Genomic DNA, 26,714 nt, shown 5'->3' with positions numbered 1-26,714 from the left:
AAAGCTGCGATGTAAGAGAGGCGGTTTGGAAGTCAGAACCGGAAAAGGTTATCAGCAAGGTAAAGAGTCAAACCAATGTTCACTCACAGGCTGTGCAAACACCTCCCTCTTCCTCTACTCAGTGGACAAAGTGTATCAGAAAATTAGAATAAACTTAAAAGCTTTGAGTCTACAGACACACTATAAATGTGTTTTTTATAACCCACTGGAAATTAATTTTCACCTATTTTCATAGAGGTTACAGCAAACTGAAAATGTGACATTACTGTACTTCAGTTTTTAAATGGTTTTTTCCCTCTCCTTTTGCCCATCCAGTTATACCAACCTGGATCCAGGTGACAATGAGACCACCTGATTATCATCATCAGGAACTGTGTTGCCACATCGGCTACCTGTGGGAATCTTGCCTGGGCGCGAGACACTGATCACAGCTTTTTCCCACTGATCAGGTAACTAGGGAAAAAATACGCTCATCAGTATCAAATAATAATCATAAACTCCTGGAAGAATCCAGAGCTCAGGCCAGGAAAAGCATGAGCACAGACAGAGTAGTCACTGTGCCAGGAAAAGCATGAGCACAGACAGAGTGGTCACTGTGCTTCAGGGAGGATGGGGCTACAGCTGCAGCATCAGTGGGGCATCTACCAGCTGCAGGTGTGGGCTGAGAGCAAGGAGCCTGTGGCCAGCAGCCCCATCTGCATCACAGCATCACCAGGGGGTTTGGTGATCTCCCCCTCTCACCTCTGGGTCCTATATCTGAGTACTCACTGCAGTTAGTTGCTGCCAAACTCCAGGCAAGGAGATGGAGGGATTTTTCTCTTACCCTTCACTCTGCAAATTATCAAAGCCAACTGCTTGCCAACTCTTGGCTGCAGGCATTCAACACCCAAGATGGGCAATCTGCTTCCTGAGGCACCCGATGCCCATCTGGCCAATAACAAATTTATAGTCTAATCTGTCCTGATGGGACTTGTCACTTTTTAATTTGCTCATTAAACAGGTGCTGAAACAATGCCATAGTGAAACAAACTCTAAAGCAAACAGTACTAGAAAACAGTCAACATCATTTTGGATTTTCACATATCTCAGACATTTAACTGAGCACTTGTCCTTGTCTTTGAGCCCTGATGGCTCCTTAAAGTGCTAGGCTCATGTCAGTTGTGCACCAGGCAGGACAGCCAGCACCTGCTGGGAGGCAGCAGTGCCCATACTCACAGACCCACCTGTGGCTCGTAGCGGATCAGAACATCATACTCCATGGAGTAGGGGATGTTGTCAATGTGGAATTCCAGGTATGCCCCCTCAGGGACTCTCACAAATCCTATGCCTGTCCATGACGGTGTGCGGTCTGGTGTGTACTGGCGCTCTATTATGTTCACTCCCTACAAAACAGGGAACAGATATTTCAGTACTGATCTGTCAAATTTGCAAGTCCCACAGAAGTACATGAAGTGTGGGGTTCTGCTGATGGATGACTTCTGGATTGCAGTATCCACTGTTTGCATCACAGACAACACAAATTCTCTTTTAAATCCATACGTGTGCACACCATTGCCTTTTTACTTGCCAATGTAACAAATGCAGGGGAGATAAAACAAAACAAGACTTCATAACTCTTCATTTATTTCTCTGTTATGGTGCAGAATTAAATTAAAAAACTTGCTGTGAGTAACTAATTCACCAGCTATGACACCATACAGAGTTCCACATCATACTTGTAGCAGTAGGATTTACTGCAGTGGCACATCACTGTTCCATTAACCACCCAAGCCTGAGTGCTAATTTCTTCCTAACTACACCAGGCTGTTTCAAACCAAAATGCTGCTCAAAATAACATTGGAAAAGTAGATCGTGGCTTTAATGAGCAGGGTGTCACTAAAGAACAGAGATCCTAATCATTGATAGGTATTTACTAGCCAAATCAACACAAGATCACCCTTTTCAGTCTGAGGTGTCAGGCTTTTTATCTGTTTTTCATATAAAGCAAAGAAGAGGAAAATAATAACAGAAAATAGAAACAGGTGCTCAAATTTCCTGTTACAAATGTATCTGTATCCACAAATAGTTCTCTCCACAGAACAACATCCTGTGCATTTCTAAGGAAGCTGCTTCAGTGGAAAGGGATAAAATGCAAGGAAATGTCTACATATATACGTATCACCTCAGGATGTCCCCTCATGGATTCTCACACTCTTTGAATAGAGCCTGACTGCAAGGTATTAGCCTTTGGCTTCACACAGAGATCAGAGCTCTCCAGAAAGAATGGCAGGCAGGACATGAGCAAGGGAGTGCAGCTGTAGGAGCACAGGGGCTTGGCACTGCCTGTCAATCCCTGCAGCTCTGTGCCACTGCATTTTGTCTTGTGTTGGGCCCCTACCTGGGAATTCAGAGTTTTAGTCTATATCAGATTTGTGAAAAAGCTTTTCAATATTGGTGTTTTTAAAAATCATTTGTTCTGAAGGTTTCAAAAGGAAACCAGCAGCATATCCCATTGCTCTGTTTGGCAGGGTGGATTTTTGTGCTGGGCTCCTCCATCCCTCATCCTTAGAAGGGCCTCAGGTACCACCTCTCCAGTTGGGCAGACACAAATGCACCAGAAACTCTGTACCAGCTTACATGCCCTCTGCTGGGGTACAGCTTCTGCTCTGTTCTGTCTTCCCTTTCTGCAGTTATATGAGAGCAAAAATTCTCTGTCTTGGCTGAAACTGCAAAATGGCTGCATTTTGCTCAAAATAAATAAATTAGGGCACCAAGTGCCCTGATTGTAGGAAGACAAGGATCTGCTGCTTTAGAGATTAATATAATATAGAGATTTATATTATATTATATTATATTATATTATATTATATTATATTATATTATATTATATTATATTATATTATATTATATTATATTATATTATATTTACATTACATTACTTTACATTACATTACATTACTTTATATTACATTACATTATTTCCATCTCCCTAACTCCTTGCTGGAGGCAAAAGTGATTGATATAATCACCTAGCTGCTGTTAATGAATTGAAAGCAAGGCTGTGTGATGGGCAGCAGAAAGAACCAGAGACTCTGTTGTACCATGGTGGCAAATAATACAAGATAGAGGCAACCTCACTTATAAAAACAGTTTTTTGCACAACCAATATAGTTTTAGTTGTTAATAGAAGATACATTATGGAGGTACAGAAACTATAAAAACTGTGGCAATCTGCTTAAATGTGTGCTTTGTTCACTCCCAGTGAAGTGGCACCAAAGAGAAGAGCCAATGTCTGTGTCCCACCTCTCTTGAGATAAGAGGAGAAGTGGATGTGGTGGGTACAAGTGCAGTGAGGTATAGAGAGGAATGGTGACAAAACTAACTGTACAGTCATTATCAAAAATATAGGTTTAAAAAGAAAAATTGCAATTCCTTCCCCCTAAATTACTCCATAATTTATTGATACTAGGATTGAAAAGCTACAGGTTAATGGTTTTCTGATACATTTCAGTTTTGTGTTTCCCACATTTTAATTGCAAAACACAGAGGGTATAAGAGACAACTGGTGAAACTATTTCCCCACACCTCTCCAGAGACTCCAGACCACTAAAACTGCTACTCACAGGACCCAAGTCGGCTTCCTCCGCCTCGTAGATGTAATGATCAAGTGAAATGAAGTAATAGCCAGGCTCCACCTGGTTGCACTGACGTCCAAACATGTGGGGCCGGCATTCACATTGGCCAGATTCACTGGAGCAGCTAAAACGGAAGAGCAATGAATTCACAACAGATCTTAGCTATGATGAGACAGAATTGGAGCTATCTTCTGCTTAGACATTTTAAATGGCACAGGAGGAGAACCACTTCTGAACACAGCAGACAGGAGATGCTCTTGGGCTCTGCAGCTGGGGCACCTGCACTGCTAACATGGCAGCACAGTTGCAGGTACAGACCTGGCTCAACCCAACTATCACTCTCCAAAACAACATCCAGGCTCAGGCTTGAAGCAAGCATGGACCAGGACCATTTCCAGTAGGCAGTTTGCAAGTAATTTCTTTTGTCTGGATGGCAAGAGGATTTCATGCTATGGATGCAGTGATTCCCTGGGACACAGGACCTCTGAGAGCTTTACTTGCTACCAGACATGGCCAACAGGCACATCTGCCCTGAAGCTGAGGGCAGCCTTTGGCTCCAAGCTTGCAAACCACGCAGACAGCATATGTTTGTATGGTCTCAGGCAGAGCAAGAGCAGGCCCCAGGATGCTGAGCTGCCCTCACTTGCTGCAAGGCATCCAGACAGGTCACCATCAGCAGTTACACCACCCCTGGCTGCTTTAGAGGCGGACAAACACAACCAGTGACATGGGGCAGTCAGGGCCATCACCAGAAGGTCTGTCCAGAGTGACACACAGATTTCCCCCCCTTTCATAAAGAGCCTTTTTCTTTACTCAATACAGCTCAGTTCCCAAACTGCCTTCAGCTCTTTTATTGTCCCCAGAGTGTCTGCCCTGCATCATGAAGAACCCTTGAGCGCGCTGCAATTTTGCACACACCCAATCACAGTTTTTCAAAGGAAGGGTTTTTTTGGTCCACCAAAATACACCTATTTGTTTAAATTTGAGTGGGATTTAGAAACATTTTCTAGAGGCAAATGCCTCTGGTTTCCATGAACAATCTCCAAATTCCTCAAACCTCCAGACAAAGAGTAATTTTGAACTTAAACTGTTTTTGAAGTCACAGAGATTCACATAAATGTTCACTTTGAGATGCCAGAAGTGCCTTAGCTGTCCCAGAAGAGAAGCTGGGAAGTTTCCCCTCCAGGGAGGCAATAACTCCACCACCTGGGTTACACCACAGGGACGAATTTTGGGCGAGGCACAGCATCCCACACCTTGAGTGAGAGCCAGCAGCAATTCAGCAGCTGAGGAGAGGAGCCCCGAGGAGGGCAAAGCTCTCCCTCCCAATGACGTGAGAGAGCAAAGCCAGGAGCCAGAGCTGGGCTTTGTGGCTCTCCTGCGGTTGGGGGAAAGCACAGCTGCTGCCTGCCTGTGCCAGGATGCTGCACATCCCCTCCCCACAGGGTTTTGCAATCACTGGGCTCAGTGCATGGGAAACAGGCTGGGCTGTTACCCCAAAGCCCTGGGAGCAGCTGTGCTGGGGAGCTGTTCTGAGCTGTGTAGTGTAACCCATCTGTGCACAGGGAGTAAGCATGGGGGAGTAAATAATCCCTAACATCCACACTGCTGTCTGCCAAGGGCTAATAATTCACTGGGGAGCAGGCAGCAGAGACAGCCCGGGAGACATTCCCACGGCAATCCCTGATGCACATGGGGTGTCCGTGGGCTGTGACGACCTATGAGAGTCACACCAAGATGAGTCCCACACTCCCCCAGTGTGGTCCCATGGGCTTCAGTGGGAAGCAGTTCCTTCACCCTCTTGGGAAACTTCTGTGGCTTTAGACAAAAGCATGACATTTCAAAGGGTTTGCGGAAGGAAGGGGAGAGGGGGAAAAAAAATAGCAGCAAAACGTGTTTGTGTTGACAAGCCAGGAGTTGGACATGCACCTAGCACACAGAGAACTGCTCTGGTCAGAGGAGCAATCTGGCTAGCCAGCACCCCACTGACAGGGCATCTAAGCCATGACTTTCCATGCTGATTCTGAGTAATGCATATTCAAAACCTTCAATTTTCTCTAAAAATGTCCATCTCCCCAGTGTGCACTTCCAGGTCCACATCCCACCCCATGCAGCACCACTGGGGTTACAGAGCAGTACTGTACAGCCAGCATGCTTCTCCTAGCACTGGTGGGCAAACAAATTGGCCAAAGGGTGATTTGGGAGCAAAGCAAGACCAGCCTGTCCATGTCATTGCCCCATTCCTGCTTTCATCCTATAAGAGCAAAGCTTTGACATTGACCATACCCTGGGTTACAGCCAAGGCACAGCTTAATCCACATCTGGTTCCTACCCTGCCTGACAAAGGCAGAGCTACACTAAAAACAGTTTTGCATGTTCACTTGCACCAGTGGCACAGAGGTTACTCAGCACAGAAAAGACATGGATGGTCCTGTCACCCTTGCTGCAATCAAGATCCACCACCTTCTGAAACAGAAAGATGGGTATCAAACATCCTTCCATAGAGCACATTGAGCCTGGATGCTGTGTTTGAAGGATTTCAGGAGAGTAGCTGGGTTGAGACTCACTTGTTGTTCAGAGCTCCTCCCTGGTCGCAATCGCACGGCCGACATCCATCCATGTCATTGCTCAGGCCCCAGTGCTCAGGCTGCAGGACAAAACACCACCAGCACTGTAACCTGGTGCACTGTTCCATCTAACCCAAAGGCACACTTTTAAACACCCAGCACAAGCTAGCCCAGACTGCCCCACAACCCATTAATCCTCTCCCCTGGTTGTAGGTCTACCCCACAAGCACCAAAACCACCATCCGTCCTGCTCTCCTCCCACCTTGTTGACCATTTCAAGGGCAAGAGAGCCACACATGGGGCAGTGGGTATTTGTGTAGGGCACTGCCCTTGCAGGACTGCTACTCTGCAACTTGCCTGCTGGATAGACAGACAGACTTGTTTGTTTTTTCCATGCAGTTCACTGCTAGATAAGACTTTCTCAGTGTTTGTACAAACACATCCAGTTATCTGACAGTATGTTTCTATAACACTCCAGCATGCATAAACACTACATGGAAATGTATGTGTATGAAATAATCCCTGCCTAAAATAATGGCCTGTTTAGAAAGCATTTTTTTTGTTAACACTGTTTCTCTGACCATTTCATCTTTCACCCCAGCAAGTTCAGCAGAATTGCCCTAGATCCCTCATTTTCAGAGCAACCACAGGTATCCTAATGTCTCACACGTTAGGATCCCCAGAATTAGACTGGATGCTCCTGTCTGCCTTGACATGCATCCCAGCTCCCCAAAACACAGCACACTTCATGGCTCCTGACATCCCAAGGGGCCCACTACAGCCTGAATGCCAGGCATGGGTTAGTAGACAGTCAGAGACAGTGGCCATACCTTGCTCCACTCTTCCCACACTCCAGCCCCCCTCACACCAGTGTCCCCTAATTTATTTTACAGTGAGCTACTTGCCAGACATTGATTGCACTGCTTTCCTGTCACCAGACGCTTACAATAGCAGTTTCCTGTCTCCGAATCACACGGATTCCCCCCGGGGTGGGTACCCAGAGGATTACATGCACAAGCTAGATTGGGAAATACAGATAGGCAGGTCAAAAGCAGGACTGTAGTAGTATTTTAGGCAGTGTTCAACTTAAATATATACATTAAAGTTTCCCCTGAATTCTGCATTACAGAAATTAATTTCATTCTTTGTCCACTCCCCATCCCCGTAAAACTTCCCTGGCCTAGAGACTTGTAATTGAAAAGAAATAAGGAGGATTATGCTATTTCTACTGAATACACTAGAAGGATGAAATGGCAAACTGCATTTTAAGGGCTGGTAACCTCCAAGCTACATCAAATCTACAGTAATGTTTTTTCTTTAGCCAAAATGAAAAAAAGGAAAAAAAAAAAACATCCCACAAAACATATCCTGGCACAAACAGCTCTTCAAAGAGCTTTTGATCACACATAAAGGAACATATGTTGTTACTCACACTGACAGCCTGCTGGGTCATCAGCACTCAGGCCATAGAAACCTTCTTTGCAGAGGTCACAACGCTCCCCCTCGACAAACAGTTTACAACGGCACTGTCCAGCAATGAGGCCAGTGGAGAAATCCGTGTAGCGGTCGCAGATCCCACCGTTTTGGGAGCCAGCTGGGTCACAGTTGCAAGCTAAGAAGGAAGCATGGCACGTGTTCTATTAACTGCTACAAAATTAAAGGCCAGGTCTCACACAGAATTACTAAAACTCAGCTGCTGTGTAGAAAGACTCCTGCAAGTATTACACACGATGTGGACTGGACACAAAAGCACCAGGGATACTCCCAGATTGTCAAAGAGAAAACAAAACACAGCCGGGCTCACTCAAGACCTCCAGGACAAGCATCCTTGCTCAGGGATCCCAAGGCCATTCCCAGCCTGCAGGGTGGGGCTGCACGTACGCTCGCAGACGTCGGGGTCCCGCAGGTCTCTCTCCGGGTGCTGGAAGTAGAAGGGCTTGCACTGCTCGCAGTTGCGGCCCATGGTGTTGTGCTGGCACTCATCGCACACTCCCCCGCTGCTGTTCCCCGTCGCCATGTACACGGCCATGTCGAAGTGGCACTGGCTGGAGTGGCCATTGCAGTTACACTCTGTGACAAGGACAGAAAGCAGAGTAAGAGCCGTGGGGGAAGTGCAACTTTGCAGAAAAGGCACACCAAAGAGCAGGACGGATTTTACACACATGCCCAAGTAACAGCTCATGGCACCCAATTCTGCATTTTACTCCAACTCACTTTTGCATGCATTACTATTGCGACCTTCGGCGGGGCGCCAGGGTAAGTCATGGTAAAAATCCAAACACTGCTCACAGTTTAATCCTTTGGTATTATGTCTGCACATGCAGTGACCATGAACCTGTAATGGAAAAAAAAAGAACAGAGGAAAAAAAAAGAATAAAAAAAAAGAGTTGGTTATAAACTAAAAAGGGAAAAAAAATCCCAAACCATTCTACAATGAATGCAAAATAAAGATAGCACATAATGGACATACACTTTTGGAAACTTTAATCCATGTAACTGCATTTAGAAAAGGCATAAAGGGCCATAGGAATGTCCTTCACCTGCCTAGGTGTCCTCATACAATTTGTCCTTCTTTCCTTACTGGAACTAGTGCCTGAGTAAATGCTTTCAGAAATAAACAAGGAAAACATAGTTCCACATCAATAATCACAGAAGCCTCTTGGAATGAAAAGTTAGCTGTTTATTAGCTGTTAATTAATTAGTTATTAACATGCATCTACTTATATCAGCAGTTCACTAGTCCAGTGCCCTCTTTCCAGCCCTGCCTTGATTCTCAAAGCAAAGATAACAGCCTGTTTGGATGGCGTTTATCCATCAGCCCCAAGCTTTGCCTCTGCCTTGTGTACTGAGCAAGCACCAAGCAGACCAAGAGTAGTTGTGGGACAGCTGCTGCAGCAGACCACTGGCACTTCCAGCCACTGTAGCCATGATGTTAAAGGCAAAGCTTGGGTGGAGACACTGACCCAAACACAGGGCAATGGAGCATACCCAGCTCAATGGCATCCTGCAGCCCTGGACAACCCACACAACTGTCCCACACAATTCCACATCTCCAACCAGTTAATAGCTCACCCATTAACAGGGTGCTATTACAGCTTGTCATGCAAAAGTCATGGGGAAAACCAGACCCCAGTAGGGATGTGACACTAGTGCAGCAGCATACCATGGAGGCAATCAGGGTTTTCCTTCAGGGCCTGTGTTTATTAGGGCTACAACCTCCACTTCTCAGCTGGTAACAAGAGATTATGTTTGATTCACAGGTGTTTCAGCCTTTGATGCCTCTATTCCACTTCAGTTTTAAGGTAACCAAGTCAACTCATACACTGCTCTCTGACCTAATATGGTTACACTCTCTTTCTTCATTCTTACCTTTCAATTTCATCAGCTCCTTAACATAATTATAAAAGGAATGTTAAACCAATTATCATTTAATCTGAGATCTGTGTTTGGTTAATAGCAATAATGACAGACATGTTTGCCAAGGAGGAACAATTATAACAGTTCTGTTGTTTGTGTGGAGGTGAGGCACAGAGTCATCTTCACACTTGTGTTCGAATCACTTAAAAGAGGCACAGACAAGAAGAGGTTTATGCAGAAAAGTATGACTATTTACCATTCCTTCCACCTCCTCATCCAGGCCCTCCACGGGCGCACACTCGCTGGCGTGTCCGTAGCAGAAGCAGTTCCCGCGAACCACCATGTCGTAGATGGCATAGTAGTACTTCTCTCGGATCTCCATCCTGGAGTCCAAGAGGTTATCTCCCAGAGTGTGCAGCTTGACGAATTTGACTCTCAGGTTTGTGATCTTTAGTAGGTCTGCAGAGGACAGGCACAAAAAATCCCCTAATCAGCAAGCTCATTTTGGAATTATTTAGCAGATATTATATTGAATGGGAGGAAGCCAGGAGTGACTTCCTAAGCGTGCTTCCTATGGGCAGATTAGATCAGATTTAATTTCAGCACCTACACATCACTTCATACTCCTCAAATTAAAAACAAACAAAAGAAGAAGAAATTACATTATTTTACTGCAGGTTGATAACTGTATAAGTAAATTTAAGCATCATTTAAAATAATGGTCTATTTTATTATAGACATGCACAGGCACATACACAAGATTTAAAGGTGAGGAGAAAAGCACCACCTGAAAGACACTGGTTCTCTGGGGTTTTAAAAAGATGGCTAAGGACTTGATATCAAGAAACTACTCCCAAGTGGACCAAGAATAATTAGAGTTATGAAACGTTTGGAAAAAGTCTAAGCTGAATACAAAGACAAATAATTCTTCTTTTGCATACGCCCAACTTTCCTAGCAAATATAATTAGCTACATTTTGTGGAAAGAAGTAACACCCCATCACTGACCAAATACAAAGAAGTTCTTGAGGGATAATCCATGGGAATACAATATTGAAGTAATTAATACCATCCACACGTTTACTTTGATATTGTGAATCCTATGTAATTTCTAATAGCCTTGAACTGGGCTTGACAAAGCACTTCAAGCCCATGAAAGCAGTTTCTCCTTTAAAATGTTGAGCAAAGAAAAAAAACAACATTAAACTCATAGCAACCAGCAGACACTCCTCTACTTCACATATTTCCTTTTGCTTCAGGTAGCTTTACACTGAGGGACATGACCCCAACCTGAGAATGCATATTAAATCAAAGGTTAGCTTAAGGCTGAGCACTGCAGTTCCCTCAGGCCAAATGCCCCACAAGGTTTCTCTTAAAGCCACACAGAGCAACAGATCTCTCTACCTCTGCATTCATGGATTACCATGACCATGCATGAACACTACAGCAAGTTGTGGTTTATGACCACATGTGTGGTCCAGCCATGCAGTGCTACCATGGCCAACTGCTCCAAAGTCATGACTTTGTTCTGAAAAATAAAACACAACCCAATTTGTTTAGCTAGAAATGCACAATTAAATAAGTACCTTTGTAGCTCTGTTTATTTGCTTTCTGAATACTGTACAATTACAGGATCACATTCCAAGGTTTCTCTTAGCAACTACATGTATTTTGGGGAAAGGGGATCTTTAATGAAAATAAATCCCTGATCAATAAAGAAAAGGACCAACTTCAATGAAGTGTGCAAGAACAATCCCTTAAGTTCCCAACACTGATCTTTATTTCCCAGCACATCACTGTCTAAACCAGGAAAAGGAGCCATATGCAAAGGTATTCATATGACTTCAAAACTGCTACTCAGGCTAATGCATGACTTTATTTGTGGATTATGGGTTTTCGTAAGCAAGTAAGTACTGAAATGCTCTCAAGTCAGCCTGAAAGGTAACTGCATACATACTCTGAATCCTTGGACTGTATGGATCTTCAATTCGAAAAGCAGGATCTAGAACACGATATATTACCTGGAGGAAAAATCAAACAATGAAAGATTCACCTTCAAAAGTAAGAGGATCTGAATTTGTAAAGAAAAAATCTACAAAATAAACATATTAGAAAAAAATGTCTCTGACCTCTCCCTCTGTTGAAGGTTCAATGTCAGAGTATCGGGAATCACAAATTATATCATCCACTTTCTTCATGGGTCCAGTTGAAATCCCAGGAAATGAGCTCTCACAGTCATATGCAAAATACCTGTAAACTTGCCAAGTCTCTCCAAAGTCAGATGATCTTTCAATCAACATTGCAGCAGGACGGAATGTCTAATAGTACAAAAAACAAGAGATTTCATTTGGTTAATTATTACTTGCATTTACATTGAGTCTTAGGGTGAGCAATCCACATGTCTGGATTTTAATCTCTCTCCTTGCACCAACTACGGAAATATTTTTCTGATGATATTCCACCTTCTTCTCACAGGCAGATATGTGAAATAACACACATCAAACCACAGACTACCCACCTTCAAAAGATGGCATTCAGTGTCCAGCAGCTTAAACACACTTAAAATAAACAAGAAAACTTGGAAGTCTTTTTGATTCCAAACCCTTTCTGAAAAGTGGGGGTTAAAGTAGGGCTTTACAGAGACATAAGGATTTTTTCCCACAGCTTGTGGAAGGTAGCAGAGCCTTCTTCCTTGCTGTACCTCTTTGCCTGATCTTTTACAAAGGAGCTAATGGGCCTCCTGTCCTACCATAGGGAGCAGGAGGCCACTGCCAGTGCTTGCCATCCACCTCTGATGCCCAGAAGTTACTGCTGAGCAGGTCCCTCTGATGCTCAGAGAAGCCCAGCATTTCCTCTCTTTGACCACATGACCTTGTGCAGCACCTCTGCCATTAAGTGCCAGCTGTCCTCTGTGCTGCCTTAAGAAAACCTTTATGGAGATGGAGAGGTCCAGCTTCATCTACTCATGCTGCATTTGACTCCCCCAGCCCCCAGTGACTCTCGTCCAGCTGGCCTTGCCCATACTCTGGCAGGCTGCATTTGCTTCATACAAACCACAGTCCCTCTCACCTACATGTATCCAACTCTAGAACAACGAACTAATGAAGTTTTGAAAATGTTTTTACTCCCTCCGACTAAAAAAATCATGTTCTAATTTTTGTGCTGCCTTTCAAAAACCAGATATTTATTTAACCCTGGCTTGTACCTACCAAGAAATGACAACAATCTCTTATTTAGTTTTATGTATTCAGAGGAGGACCTCCCAGAGCCAAGCACAAAAGCTTTTCAGTCACAGCTGGAAAGAAATTTTCTCTCTGCTTCCTGGCTGAAAATATCACCCAACTTAGAAACTAGTATCTCACCCAACAAAAAAATTTAGCAACCCAGAAGTAAGGCAGCTCAACTGTCTACCACACAAAGTCCACGAAGCATCATTAAAACTATTCTTTCCCTGCAGTCCTTCTCCTGACAGCAGACCAAGCCCCAGCACTGGGGTACAATGGCTGCAGCACCCACATCACATCAGGGGTTTTTGGGGGTTCCTCACAGCTGGCTTCAGTAGAAATGACCACCTTTCACCTCAGTCACCATCTCAAGGCACAGGGAGAAACCCTAACTGACGCCAGAGGAAAGAGGAACCAGCTGTCCTAGAAAGCTGATGCGTAAAAATGAAGAGATTAATTTATCCACATGGGAAGAGCATTTAGGATGTACAGGACATAAGCTACCATTCCAAGACATCTGTTTTAAAAAAAACAAAGACACTTTGTGTACAGATGTTCCTTCTTCCTGAAGACCTTTCCATTTGCCAAATGAAAACCGTTACCATGGCCAACATTTTTCAGGAAGAAAACCCTTGCTACTATACAACTTAGCTAACAGTCTTCTAGAATACAACCACCAGAGACACACCAACACAAAATCCAGCTTCAGCATGACTCCTTCTGCAGTCTCACTAGAGTTCAAACACAAGTCAGAACTCAGTGTTTCTGCATGACTTCAGCACTGGTTAATGGTTGGCAGCTCCAAAAAATTCAGACCAAATAGTTCAGACAAAGCCCAAATCCCAAATATCAAATAGATGTGAAGGACTATGAGACCTCTCATTTCCTCATGTTTTAGAGTTTGGGGTAAGGCTGTGGCTTTCTTACCTTGAAGGTCATAATGAGATGAGTGAAATGAAACTCAGCCTCCAGGTCCAACTGGATAGTCACATTTTCCAAACCTGCAGGGGCAGAGAAAAGAAGGTGTTCAGCAAACAAGGACATCTGCCAGTCTCTACATCTAAATTTTGCCAAAGCTCTTTGCTCTGCTGGCATTAGACTATTCTCTTTGCCACTTGGTCTGTTGTGAAAAAGAAACACGATGGTTTAGTGTGTGCCTGAGGAACAGGAGGAGACACCAAGAACCTGCTGAAGAGTATCACACATGGGATTCCTGTACATGATCAGCATCAAACACGGCACACCCAGAGCGTGAGCCTGCAGTGCTATTTGAGACAGACGCATGACTGGCATCGCTGGATTTGGGGCAAGGATGGGACCACCACAAGCTGGGTCCCGGCACCAAAGCTCCCAGTACAGCCGGGGATGCTGAGCCCAGACCTGTGTGGTGGCCACAGGCTGTTGTCCCACACTCCAGTCTCTCTGGGAGCAGCAGCACAAGCTTCTGCAGCCCTTACACCCCCAGTCTCACTGATGTCTGGTGAGGGCCATTCCCCACCTTTTTCACTCACTCTGGACTCTCATATCCACAAGAGCAGCTCCTTTATAACCTGGTTTTGAGACACTCCTAAAGCTGCTATCACAGCCTTACTTTGCTATCCAGAGGGTTAAGAAAATGGTGAGAGGCAAAAGGTTTTCCAAACTCCTGTAGACTAACTGTGGTCAAGGGCTCTACACAGAAAGGAAGAAAACCAGCTAGACATACTATTTTGCCTTGTGAAAAAAGCTCTCGAAACAGCTGGATACTAATTATACTGTAGTTAGAAATAAAAAATGAAATCAAGATTTACAGAGAGGAGAAAGGGTAAGAAATGAAAATAATAAAACAATAAGGCACTTAAATTTTTGACCAGCTGTAACCTTCTGTGAGGCATGCAGCAATGGTCCCTCATGCTGTATGCCTGAAAGACGAAAACATGAATTGGACAGAAAGAATCATTTGTTTTTTATTGTTGAAGGACATTTTCATGACCTTATGAGCTAAGAAACTTGTCTATGTGAATGCTGCCAAGCCTATTGCAAAAAACATGAATTATCTGGAATGCTGGAAGAGAACTGCTGGAGGCAAGCAGCTTGCTAGGCTGATCTAAATGGTTAAAAAGGATTTAGTGAAAACCTTTCTTTAACAGGCAGCAAAACTATTATAAATATTACCTTTTTTTCATATACAATAAGGCAGCTACTGCCAATTCATTTGTCCAGCTGGCTTTAAGGCTTCAGAGTAGGACTTGTTTGAGAAACCCTTGCTGCCTTACTTTGTGTATGAAGGCCTGCCAAAAGCATAACCAGAAAAGTAAAACAGGCAGAGGAAGGATTAAAAGAAAAAACAAAAACCCCACCAAACTAATATGCAATTTTTTTTTTTAACTAGCTGGCTTGTTTCTGCAGTTCATTTTATTGTTTGGCAAATGGTACAAAAAGAGAGCTCAGGAGGGAGAAGGCAGCTTGTAGGGTAAGAAATATCCCTGGCTTTACTGTTCTGGGGCAGGGAAAGGAAATTGGAGGTCAGCAGGCACGGCAAGAGCCTCCAGCTCAGCTCCCAAACCCCCTCCTTCCCCTGCAGCCCCGGGCGAGGGGAAGCCCTGCTGTGCTGCCTTGGCAGCGCTGCCCTGGGACATTCACTCCTGGAAGGCTGATCCCATCCTGCTGCCCAAATAAGAGGGAGATCTGCTGGGAGGCCAGCGCGGAAAACTCTTCTCTTTAGGAAAGGATTCTTGCGGGGTGCTTGGACAGCTCTTCCCAACGCTCCTGGAGGACTCGCGGGTTTTGTTACAGATTAAGGACCGCTCCAGGGCACACAAAAGCAGCCAGTTTTACTCATCCCTCCTCGCACAGCATGATCCTTCACAGGGCAGCAATCACCAGGCCAGAGATAACAGCAAACCCACAGGTACCCGTAAACAAAAGGAGGGAAAACAGCTCCCAGCCCCGGAAATTGCTCTGGACAAACCGCATACCATTTTCCGACTGCCACCAGAGCTTCAGGCGATTTGGAGCGAACGTGGTGACAACATTTTCAATGCGGTGACTGTCGGGATTGAGGGTATCGTGGAAGGGATCCTCCGAGTCACATATGAAGCATTTTTTGTCCTCCTGAAACAACACGATAATCAGCATTACTGATTTTATCCATGGGGCAATAGTTGCTTCCTGTAGATAAGAGTATTTTCCATCCATATCACATTCCACTCATTTTGCCTGCAGGAGTCATCAAAGATTTTTTTTGTTGAAATGCTAAGTGTTTTTACCTTTATGAATTAATGCAAATTGCCAAATGGAAAATATGCCAGGAATTCCATAAACTTCATTTTTAGGGGAAGCATGTTTTCAATGAAAATTGCAGTTTCAGGAAATCTCTTCCAGTGCACATATTCTCTAGTGAATTCAAAAGCAATCACAGCATCTACAGAAAATATTGCTGAATTGCTTCTATAAAAATGCACACGTGCAAAACTGCATTTAACTTGTGTGAAATAACTCTGGCTTTTGGAAACTGGCTTGGAGATGCAAGTTGCCTGCATTAGGAATACCTCCTGTGAGACTCAGTGCACCTCAAGAGGCCCTTTTCTCTGAATTCAGCTTTTCAAACTCCTACCCAAACCTTGCATCTTCAGTTAGTATTGCAACCCCAAACTGCGTATATGAAGTCCATTTGCACACATTACAAGGTCTGCCCAAGCAAAACCAGCTCTGAACAGTCTGGCATGTGCTGCTTGGGAAAACTGGAAACTTCTTCACCAGGGGAAGAAAACCCCATCATGACTATTACTACAAACAGCACTATTTTTGCATTGTCCTTCTGCCTAAAATCACCACTTTCTGATTGCAAGGGAGGGTTCCTGCCCTGATCAGTGGGAGGGGGCAGATGAGAGAGAGGAGCTCATGGGATGGCAGCAAAGGAGCCCCAGCACACCAGAAACTCATCGCTGTCAAAAGCTACACAGGCATCATTCCTCCAGCACGTTTATGGAGACAACACAATTCAGCCAAGAATGTGAGAGCTGGCAGGTCTGCACCACACAGGCTTTCCATTCCACCAGTTCTGCCTTCAGTGGCTCCTCCCAAGGCTTCACCTCCCACGAGCCCTCAAACATTCCTCCGGCAGAAAGAAAGGCAAGAGCAGGGGTCTCAGGGAAGATGTTCCCTTCTGTCTGCTCCAGACTTCACTCCTCCTGCACTTCATGCCACAACTTGCTCCTTCTCTGACCAAAGCTGAATCCTAGAAGACCTAATTCTGCCAAGCACTCAGCACGGCCATGCCTCATGTGACTAAGAGGATACTGGCACCTTCCACGATTTCTTCAATACCACACCAGAATAACCAGGAGCATCCCAAATACTGAACCGGGGCTGGGAGATCAGGAATATAGGCACATGAGAACTTCTGAAGTGATGCTTTTTACAATGGCACTTCAACATTTTTTGAGACAAGAAAATTTAACAAAGCACCTTTGTTATTTTGTTCTACCAGAGATGCTTATGTTGTTAAAGTCAATCCCAGGACACACTGAAAATGTTCAGTGAAGCTAAATTACATGTCAAAGTATTAACTGTATTAGACAACTTACACGGTAAAACTTAAGGTGGGGAATGGATGAGGGGAGACTTGGTAACTTCAGGGTACAAATGGGCCAAGTGCTACAGCCCCTCCTGCTTCCCGTGCTTTTCCTTCCAAGTGCCAGAATCCGGCCCTATTGTCTCCACAGTAATTCGTCCGCAGATTATCCCTTTACTTTCAGTTCAACAGAGTTACACGTAAGTTTATTCTTCTCCACCATCCTTTCTGTTTCAGAGATCTTAAGTTTGGTGAGCTGCTTCTGGCTTTAAAAAGCAACAGCTCCCCAGATATGCTGAGACAACCTTATTTGCATCCTTTCTTTCCGAGACCATACACATACAATTACATTACGAGGACTGTGGACAAAACACTGCCGGGCCCTACAGCCCCCTCGCCTTTAGAGGAAGCTGTCTAGACGGCTCCGAGCGAGGCTGGAAATAGAGCATTAATTGAACTTACTGCGGCACATTCTTCCTTATTGGCCTCGATCAGAAGGGGGGATCGGGAGCCGAAAGCCGAGGGGCATTCCCTGGACCCGGGTGTGGGCTCCTGCTCGGGCACGGTGCTGCCGCACCGGACACCGCTGCCCGCTCCCACCCGCTCGTCCCCATCGCCCCGGCCCGGGCGCTGCCCGCGGGCACGCTCTTCAATCAGCCCCTGTGCTCCCCAAGCAGCCCCCGCTCCCCAAGCAGTCCCTGTGTTCCCCAAGCAGTCCCTGTGCTCCCTGTGCAGTCCCCGCTCCCCGCGCAGGAGGCGATGCCCGCCCCGGCGCCGGCACGGAGCGCGGCGGCCGGCGCGGTGCCCGGGAGCGCTGCCCGCCCTCGGCCGGCGCTCACCTGGAGGTGGCTGACGATGCAGTAGGGCTCGGGCTGGCGGAGGCCGCAGGTGGAGGAGGCGGAGAGGCGGGAGGCGCGGCCGATGAGCAGGTCGCCGGTGGCGGGGTAGCAGCTGCCCTCGGCGCAGCCATAGCTGTACTCGGGCTCCTGTGCTGCCGCGGGCCACAGCGCTGCGCGGCCGCGGAGGGAGAGAGGAGACAGAGGGTGAGAGAGGGAAGCGGGAGCGGGCCGGGCTGGGCGCCCCGAGCCGCCCCGGCGGGCGCTGCAGAGCGCGTCCAGCCCGCCGTGCCCCGACGGGGCCGCAGCGGAGCGGAGCGCGAGTTACCGAGGCAGCAGCAGAGGTACAGCGGGAGGCGGCCCATGGCGGGACGGGACGGGACGGGATGGGACGGGATGGGATAGAATGAGACGGGACGGGACGGGACGGGACGAGGCTGCCCCTCCACGCGCCGCTGAAAGCCGCTGCTCCGGCTGCTCCACGCAGGCGCTGCCGCTCCCGACCGCGGCCCCGCGCCGCCGGGCGCCCCCGGCCCTCCTCCTCCTCCGCCCTCCGCATCGCGGGGCTGGGCCGAGCCCCTCCCGCCCGGCCCCTCGCCCCGGGGCGGCCCGGCCCTCAGCCGGAGCAGGGAGCGCAGCCGTCGAAGGGTGGCTCAGTCGCAGTGGCAGGCACGGGGAGAGCGGGCTGGGGGGCTCCTGTCCCGATATAGCCAGGGAGCCCCGAGAGGGGGACCGGGAACTCCAGCCCCCCGGCCGCAGGCTGTGCTTTTCCCGCTGCTCCCCAGGGTGCGACAATCGGAGGAGGGTGGCGGATAGATGGGGGAATCACCAATGGGGTGCACCCTCTCCCTGTCCCTGTCGGTGGAGAAACGATGAAGGAATGGGGTTATTGACCTAATCCTGCCTTCTGCCGGTAGTGTGGATGGAGCCGGGCCCCTGTGAGAAAAGGATGGATGAATGGATGGATGGATGGATGGATGGATGGATGGACGGACGGATGGACGGACAGTGGTGGATACTTGTGTGATAAGGCCCAAAACCCAGCAAAGAAGCAGAGGATTGGCAGCTGTTGCACACAAGACTCTGCCTGGTGCTGCGGTGCCAGCACACGTGGCTTAGGAGTGCCGTTCCTGGGGATGGTGGCCGTGCTGCCATCCATGGCCAGGTGTGGCCCTGGCACAGACAGAGAGGCTGAACAAGCCTAGGCCAGCCAGGCAATGCTGCATTTGCTGGGAACACATGGCGCTGTTGCCTTCCCAGGGGCACTGGAGCATTCCAGCAAGGAATTAATGGCTGTGCTGGAGCTGTCCCTGTGCCCCAGCCTCCCACATCAGTTCTCTGGTCTCTGCTGGGAAACATGGGGGCTTCATTGGCTGGTGGCAGTCCCCTTAGCACCCAGCGAAAAGGTTTACTGGTAAATAATCAGCTACAAGTCTGTATGAAGGATGAATGTGGCTGAGACAAATGCTTGGGTTTATATACCCAGGTTTTGCTGGTGCACGTGTAACACGTGTACTTGTATAAATCTTTACCAGGTACCAGTGCCCCTCAAGAACACTTTGCCCTCACTATTTGCAGTGCCAGAATGAAAACACACCATGGTCTGTCTGGCCCAGCAAACCCTGCCGAGGTAGGTAAATATGTTCATTCTCATTTTACAGATGGATAAGCAGAAACAGAGAGATACCAAGTGACTTGCCCTAAAGGTTAAACACCAGGTTTGAAACATAACCCAAGACTCTGGATTAAAGAACTTGTGGAGCTGTTTCATTAAAGATATCCATAAAATTAAATCATTCTAAACTCACAGGGCAAGAATTGTAATATTCTAAACTTCTTCTGCAACGTTTCCTTCCAAATTCACAAAAGAAATTCCATTTCATAACACTGTTATATTTTTTAAGCTTCAGTACAACAAACATTTTTGTCCCCCCCACTAACAGAAAATGTTTTACTTTGCTGCCCTTAGAGCCTTCTCTGGTCCATGGTAGACAGGCATCACCCCATATGCAACTCTTTCATGGCCACTGGACTTTTTTCTGTCCTGTATTTTTTCAACTAGGATTGAAGTTTTCTCCTTTTTTTTTTTTTTTTTTTTTCTTTTTTTTTCCCTGTTTCATAGCCTTGTAGAAGTCCTATCCTCCCCTATAGGCTCCTTTGTGCCTTGCCACAGAGTGAATGAAAACGTGCTTTGTTCCAGCCTGGGGTGACCCTGCCGTGCAACATCAGGGATTGAGCTGGAGCTTCAGCCACAGACTGGGGTGGCCACCATCCCCTTGTTACAGCAGATGTAACCAAAACCACCACATTTAACAGGGAACTTGTGTCCCTCCCTTTCTGCCGTGCTCATGACAAATAGTGAGTACGAGTATTTTAATTTGATTCTTCAAATGATAAAAATTCGGTTTTGTGTTATGCCCTTGTGGTTGGTGAACAACCTTTACAGCCCTGGAGTATCTGTGTTTGTGTGTGGTTGGACGTCTTCACAAAAAGCAAAATTTCAGAATTTGACCCCAGTGGGACCCACTTGATCCCCCATTTTCTTAAAACACTGCAGTGGTCAAATGCCTGGTAGACAGAGCTGATGATATGATTTTGATTAAATATATCTTTGACTATATGTCAGTTTGGTTGTGTTGTTTGCATTTTTTATTAAAGCCTTGGAAGTCAAAATGCTCTACAGCAAGAAACTTATTTCAATTATTTTTCAAGAAACAGTTTTCTGAAGCCATTTCTGCCCATAAGGAAGAGGTCCAGGGGAAACTACAAATAAGTACTTTTTATCTGGAGGCAGCATTTTCCCCACAAATTAACTTTGAAAAAAGTTAAGAGTTTGAAAGTTTTTGCGTCACTTCCAATGGGAAATGCTGCACAGTTTTAAACCTCAGAAGCTGTCATAGGATGGATTTGGAGTTCTGTGGCCACTGGTCCCATCGGATCTGCTTCCTTTGTGTGTCTGAGCATGCCTGGAGGCAGGCAGGGGAGGTTAGACTCTGTGCTGACTTTCTTGTTCCTGCTTCCGCTTTCAGCGATTTCTGTTTTCCCCCCATGGATACATATTCTCTCCAGGCCTGTTTAACTGCCTCCTGTTTATAGATTTCTCATCCATGCAGCAATTCTCACAGTCAACAGTGGATTTTAGGAGAAAGCTCTCTTTCAACTTTTTGCTTCAGATTTCCAGAATTCAAATTTTTAAAACCATCAATGAAATAATTTTGGTTTATATGCAATTGGGAATTTCTGTCTAAGAGCTTCAGTCTACCTCTTCCAGGTGCAGTCCTGCAGATGCACTGAAACCTGCAGAAAAGCCTTCATTACCTGGAGACCCACATGTAAGCAGCTTGGTGTGTGCTCGGAGTAAAACAAAGATGTTTGATTTCATTATGCCAAAGTCAGTCTAAATACAATCATCTGCTTATAGCCTAGTAACTTAGAAAGAAGCCTCACACCTCACAGATGATTTTTCTTAAGTGCTAAAATTCAGAAAATGCTAACCCACAAATTCCACGCATTCCTACGTTCAGGTGGTTTTGTTAGATTATATCAAGATTATAATTAGATTCCATTATTTTCACAATAGAATGTGTGGCAGTGTAATGCACGTTGCACATTGCCTGGAGCACAGCTGGTTTGAGTTAGAGGAGTATCTCTGCAGTCCCATCCGCCAGCAGCTCCCACCCAAGCCCCCAGCGCATACCAGCGCTGCTTTAGCTCTTGTAAACACAGGAGCTGATAACTGCAGCGTTTATCTGCGTTGGATCGATAAGGGTTGTTTCACGGGTGCTGCTGGCGTGGGGAAATGTTAAGAGCCCTGTGTTCCCGCAGAGCATTCCTCGTTTTACAGACGTGGTCTGGGCTGCATCCGAGCTCCGAAGCAGCACCGTGCTAAATGAAATCCTCGCTGTGGGACAGCCCAGCCAGGAATGACTAGTTTTGACCCAGGAAAACCCATCATTAATCTGCTCTGCGTCCTGCAAGAGTATGTATACCAAGGGTGGGACTTTGAAACTGAGGCGTAGCTCACTTCAGTCTTGTTAAAACTCTGGCATATCTATAACATTTGCTTAACCACAGATTCCTTCTTTATTTCTATTTAAAAAAAAGGTATTACAGCCTTAAATTTTGGCCACCTTATGTGTTCTTAATGGCTAAGAGAAACTACTGAGTGAACCCTGATTTCTGTGAGGTGCTGCATTGTGGGAGAAGAGCTGGAGAAACTGGCTTTCAACATTTCTGACCCTTTAGACTCATTGCTTAAACCTAAGAGCTGGAGTTATTCTCTAGTTTTTTGTTACATTAATGAAAAATGCATGAAACCCCTTAGAAGCATAAGAAAAACAGGCACTGCAGGAGCTCCATTGCCAGAGAAAAGATTTTAAAGTTGCTTTCGGAGTTAAGCATCTGAGCACTGCCATCCAGTGGGCACTGGGAACCGGCTCTGCCGCCCCCCGCTACTGGCCCGGGCTGCACGGAGCTTTTCCAGCGAGCACAGCGGGACCTTCACACTGTCAGGGGCTCCAGGTACAGGGTCCCTGCTCTGCCTCGGTGAGGAGATGGGGCTGGAGCAGTGGCAGTGCCTGGGGATGCTGCAGGAGCCCGCAGCATTTCATCTGCATCGCCCCATCCGAGTCTGGGCAGCCCCGAGCAGGGTCAGGGCACAACCAGGCTTTTTAGGGTTTGGCAGAAGACACAGGGCATTGAGAGTCTGTTTTTGAGACAGCTACTAGCAGCTCTCTGAGCAATCCTTCTTTTGCATTTCCAGCCCCCCCACCACAAGAAGCCCTAGACTGTGCACAGGAGTATATTGTAGAGCTCCTTCAAACACTATGCCTGATTACTAAATCAGATGGTTTATTACAAGATATTTCCTACTTCCATATAGACTCAACTGGACAAAAGAAGAAAAAGTAAAAAAGATAAAATTACATTATTCACTAGGCTACTTCAGATGTATTTCCAGATGTATTTCCAGTGGCCTGTGCCAAGATGCTCAGGACATGGTAATCATGGTGATTTCAGCTTCATTTTACCTGATGGTCTGTTCAGACCCTAACTCTTGCATGTTGCATACTTGCTTTCCTGCTCCATTATTTCATTTTTAATGGCTATCACTTGTTCCTCTAGTTGTCTCAGTAGATCTGCCTTATCTTGTTTGGTTTGGTTCAGTTCCTGAAGCTTCTTCTCCAAATCTGGAAGATCAGAGACATGCAATGATGCTCACATTTGTTATGTAAGTAAAATCCAGGGATTAGCAGCATTTCTTTTCCCAGAAGTTTGAGAGTCAATAAGCCCATTTTGAATGGGGAATGTTATATGCAACTGGAGGGCAAAGTCTGGCTTCTGGATAGCAAGAGGAGCATGACAGCCTTGAAGAAATTAATTTCTCAGCATGTGCTTTTGTCCATCAGCCAGGATGGGGCAGGGCATGGAGCTCTTAAAGGACTTGGTTTAGATGGAAACACTCAGAGGAAGAGTGTGTCTACTGATGTGTGTAAAGCCTAGACAATTTGGGTGTGATGGGCTTAGGTCTCCCTCCCTTATGTAACTGTTTTCTGATGGTTCCTATGAAGCTACACCAATGTAAACATATTGGTAAAGAGTTAAATCCACAAGATTCTCTGTTTCTAATATTCTTGTCATCTGGGCATTTGGAGTGACTGGGATGATCTTAACACCTTTCCCCAAGGTATGTGCTCAAAATATTTATTTGAATCCTGTCCTGAAGAGTTTTTTTCCTGGGACAGAGTTTCTGCTTCAGTTTTTAATCTTACATGGTATTTTCTAATATTGATCCTGGCAGGATCCTAGGCCTAAGGGGGTTCCTAGTGGGAATGCCCAGACCTTCACTAGGAGAATTAATTTGCCTGTGTTAGTTTGCAGGGACATGAGATGTGCTCTTCCTTTTTGGTGACCCTCTAAGCCTGTGTGAGCAGCGGTGCCAGTAGAGCCACAGCAGCTACAGTCTGCACTGCCCATGACTCCTCTGTCTGACATGGCAAATTCAGGGCATGTCAGCTTCAGTCCCCACAAGCTGGTGATTGTACTTGCTGTGTCCTGCCATTGGTCAGAGATAATGTCAGAATAGGAACAAGTATGAACTGATGGAAAACAGCTGCCCTACAGCTCTATCTCACAAGCCCTTGGCTGGGTGATGTGGGGAAAGACAGAGTATAGAGAAAGGATTGAATGTCCAAGTGCCCAAAGCAAATGCATAAATCAGGGCCTCCAGCATAAATCTGCAGCCAGGTTTTATGCAGGTTTTGCACTTGCCTGTTTTTAAACTGAAGAAAATAGCTGCAAGTCCCTGTGTGGACAGCTCTTAACCTTTGCTTATAGCAATCTATTTAAGTCAGAAAAAGTATATGAGCCAAATCAATTCAACTGCTTTTAAAATTAGTATCTTCAGGCAGTGATTTTCACCAGGTAAATTGTTTTAAACCTAATTTTGGGTAAACTTAGTGTGTTAGTGTCTGTACCCCTGAATTCATGACTATCACAGTGCTTATCACTCACTGTGGAAGTGAGAATATCACCTGTTATTCTTTTAATCTTCTTTTCAGTCTCTTCAGCCAGTTTTTCTGCTTCTTTTTTCAACCGCTTCACTTTGTCTAGTGTTACTTGGGGAGGTCCCTGGGTTTTTAGTTTTTCTTGAAGGATAGTGTACTTTCTTTTAACATCGGTAAATTCCTGTAACAAAATGCCATTACTTAGTTTAAGAGCATCTCATAATTAATCTGGTGTACAGAAAGAAGTTTTAATACTTTTTTAACATCTTCTTTGAACCAAAGTTTAGATTTCTCATTCTCTCAAATATTAAAAAATATATCCTTATCTTGTAGACATTGAAAATGCTTTGCAAAACATGATAGAAATAAATTAAAACAAACTGCCAGCACAGTAATCTAAAGCAGAGGGAAGGGCAAGGATATAAAGAAAATATTATTTAAGATATTTTAAGATTCTGTTGGCTTTGCTTCTATTGTAGGGCTTTTCTGTAAATTTAATTTAGCCATAAGGTTTAATTCGAATTTAATTAATTATCTGTTGCAACACTGGAATTTCTACATTTCCAATTGCAGTAATATTTACTGGTTAATCTGAGCCCTGCTGCTGAGACTGCAGTTTAGATTTTGCCTACCATTCTTGTAACTTGGAATTATGGCCATGTTCCAAGCTTGTGCTGTGGGTACTTAGTTCTTGTCATTTTAGCAAACTTCTAGCTGCATTTTCAAAAAACTGAACTACTGGAAAGCACCAAGCCAACCAAAAACTCCAAGTAACTCCCACACCAATTTTCTCTGAAGGGGAACAGCCAGGATGAATTGTCAGGCTGCATCCATCACTCATGTATTTTAATATCTGTTTTTGTGATTTGTTTGATTTGTTCTGTTGTGTTTATTGGTGCCCATGGTGACTACAAGTCTTATACACAGTGCAAGAAAAAATGTCATGAAGTAGCCAGAGAAATGTGTATGCTTTCTTTCATTCAAGCTAACAGAAGTGTATGCCAGAAACAAAATAAAACACAAATTCTTCTCAACCTGTGGCATTTTACAGTGCATGCCATAAGGAAAATGTTATGTGTTGATGACAGCAGGGCAATGCTTCTGAACCAGAAATACTATTAAACATGGAGGATGTTTTTTTTCCCTTAACCTGTGACAGAAGGACTTACATTATCAACATTCTGGGCTTGCTTTTGAGCTGCTTCTGCTTCTGCTCTTGCCTTTGTAGCTTGATTCTTGTTCATCAGCATTTTTGCCTGCCATGTGGCACTTTCATCTTCCATCTCAGTCTGTTTGGCTGACAAGTCATTTAGTTTATCATTTGTGTTGTTCACTTGGTTCTCAGCCTAAAACAGAGCAATTGAAGGCTGTGATTTCTTATACAACATCCATCCAGCTTGGAGATCGTGGTAATGAGGGACTGGCAATGGATTATGAGACCTTTAAGCAGTATGGAATTGATGTCATATCTGTGCCACATTCTGGTTTTATTTATTTAAGTTTATGTTAAGGAAACTTCAGAATTAAGTATCTCTTTCTAATAAATATAGCAAATAAATTAAAATATTTGCAGTAAGATACCTGAGAGATTTGTGCTCTGATGTCTCGTATCTCTTCGTTTAACTTTATGATGGTGTTTTTGGAGTGTCCTTGGGACTTCACAACATTTTTTAGTTTATTATTAATTGCATCCACTGGCAGAAGAGCTTTAGCTGCTTTGCTAAAATGGAAAAAAGGAAGTGTGTTTAGTATCATGGTGTGGTGAGCAAAGCAAGAACATGTTTCAAATGCACCCATGCTGACATGCAGGAATGTTTCCTCAAGTCCAACAACAACCATTAAAATTGTGGTCAGTTGGTAAAGCAAAACCTCAGAAAAGGACTTTGTAGGGGAGCACCTGAGTTGCCGTACTCAGGGTGAGGTTGGATGCTGCTGGCTGCCTGGTGGTGCACTGCTAGTAAGGAAGACTCACGGGTGAACAGGTTTTTTCTCTTGTTGGGTCTTTCTCACCCTTATTCAAACCACCCAGTGAGCCAGTTGTAATGCTCCACCAGGT

General features: G+C 45.4%; 2 protein-coding genes and 1 long non-coding RNA gene across 3 annotated transcripts in view; 1 reads left to right on the top strand and 2 right to left on the bottom strand.

Annotated features, from left to right (window-relative positions):
- Nucleotides 1-18,681, bottom strand: part of LAMB1 (laminin subunit beta 1) — a 42,418-nt gene extending 23,737 nt beyond the window's left edge. The window contains exons 1-15 of the mRNA XM_056510864.1: nucleotides 18,481-18,681; nucleotides 18,156-18,325; nucleotides 15,719-15,854; nucleotides 13,689-13,762; nucleotides 11,667-11,855; nucleotides 11,495-11,558; nucleotides 9,795-9,997; nucleotides 8,396-8,516; nucleotides 8,063-8,251; nucleotides 7,614-7,793; nucleotides 7,087-7,199; nucleotides 6,182-6,261; nucleotides 3,603-3,738; nucleotides 1,224-1,382; nucleotides 326-453 (exon numbers count right to left, since the gene is read on the bottom strand). Coding sequence (XP_056366839.1) covers nucleotides 326-453; nucleotides 1,224-1,382; nucleotides 3,603-3,738; nucleotides 6,182-6,261; nucleotides 7,087-7,199; nucleotides 7,614-7,793; nucleotides 8,063-8,251; nucleotides 8,396-8,516; nucleotides 9,795-9,997; nucleotides 11,495-11,558; nucleotides 11,667-11,855; nucleotides 13,689-13,762; nucleotides 15,719-15,854; nucleotides 18,156-18,325; nucleotides 18,481-18,517 — 1,979 coding nt within the window. The 5' untranslated portion in view covers nucleotides 18,518-18,681. The remainder of the gene's footprint in view (nucleotides 1-325; nucleotides 454-1,223; nucleotides 1,383-3,602; nucleotides 3,739-6,181; nucleotides 6,262-7,086; nucleotides 7,200-7,613; nucleotides 7,794-8,062; nucleotides 8,252-8,395; nucleotides 8,517-9,794; nucleotides 9,998-11,494; nucleotides 11,559-11,666; nucleotides 11,856-13,688; nucleotides 13,763-15,718; nucleotides 15,855-18,155; nucleotides 18,326-18,480) is intronic.
- LOC130263385 (uncharacterized) lies at nucleotides 18,325-22,891 on the top strand. The gene is made up of 3 exons (XR_008842318.1): nucleotides 18,325-18,496; nucleotides 19,688-19,782; nucleotides 20,275-22,891. It is a non-coding gene; the product is annotated as an uncharacterized LOC130263385 (long non-coding RNA).
- A 90-nt stretch (nucleotides 22,892-22,981) lies between these two features.
- LAMB4 (laminin subunit beta 4) overlaps nucleotides 22,982-26,714 on the bottom strand; it is a 39,153-nt gene continuing 35,420 nt past the window's right edge. The window contains exons 30-33 of the mRNA XM_056510875.1: nucleotides 26,240-26,378; nucleotides 25,828-26,004; nucleotides 24,686-24,839; nucleotides 22,982-23,341 (exon numbers count right to left, since the gene is read on the bottom strand). Of these exons, the coding sequence (XP_056366850.1) occupies nucleotides 23,202-23,341; nucleotides 24,686-24,839; nucleotides 25,828-26,004; nucleotides 26,240-26,378 (610 nt within the window). The 3' untranslated portion in view covers nucleotides 22,982-23,201. The remainder of the gene's footprint in view (nucleotides 23,342-24,685; nucleotides 24,840-25,827; nucleotides 26,005-26,239; nucleotides 26,379-26,714) is intronic.

This window comes from Oenanthe melanoleuca, chromosome 1A, assembly GCF_029582105.1.
Source record: "Oenanthe melanoleuca isolate GR-GAL-2019-014 chromosome 1A, OMel1.0, whole genome shotgun sequence".
In the NCBI taxonomy this organism is placed as follows: domain Eukaryota; kingdom Metazoa; phylum Chordata; class Aves; order Passeriformes; family Muscicapidae; genus Oenanthe; species Oenanthe melanoleuca.
Note: the sequence above shows the minus strand (reverse complement) of the source record. Positions and strands in the feature narration are given on the sequence as shown.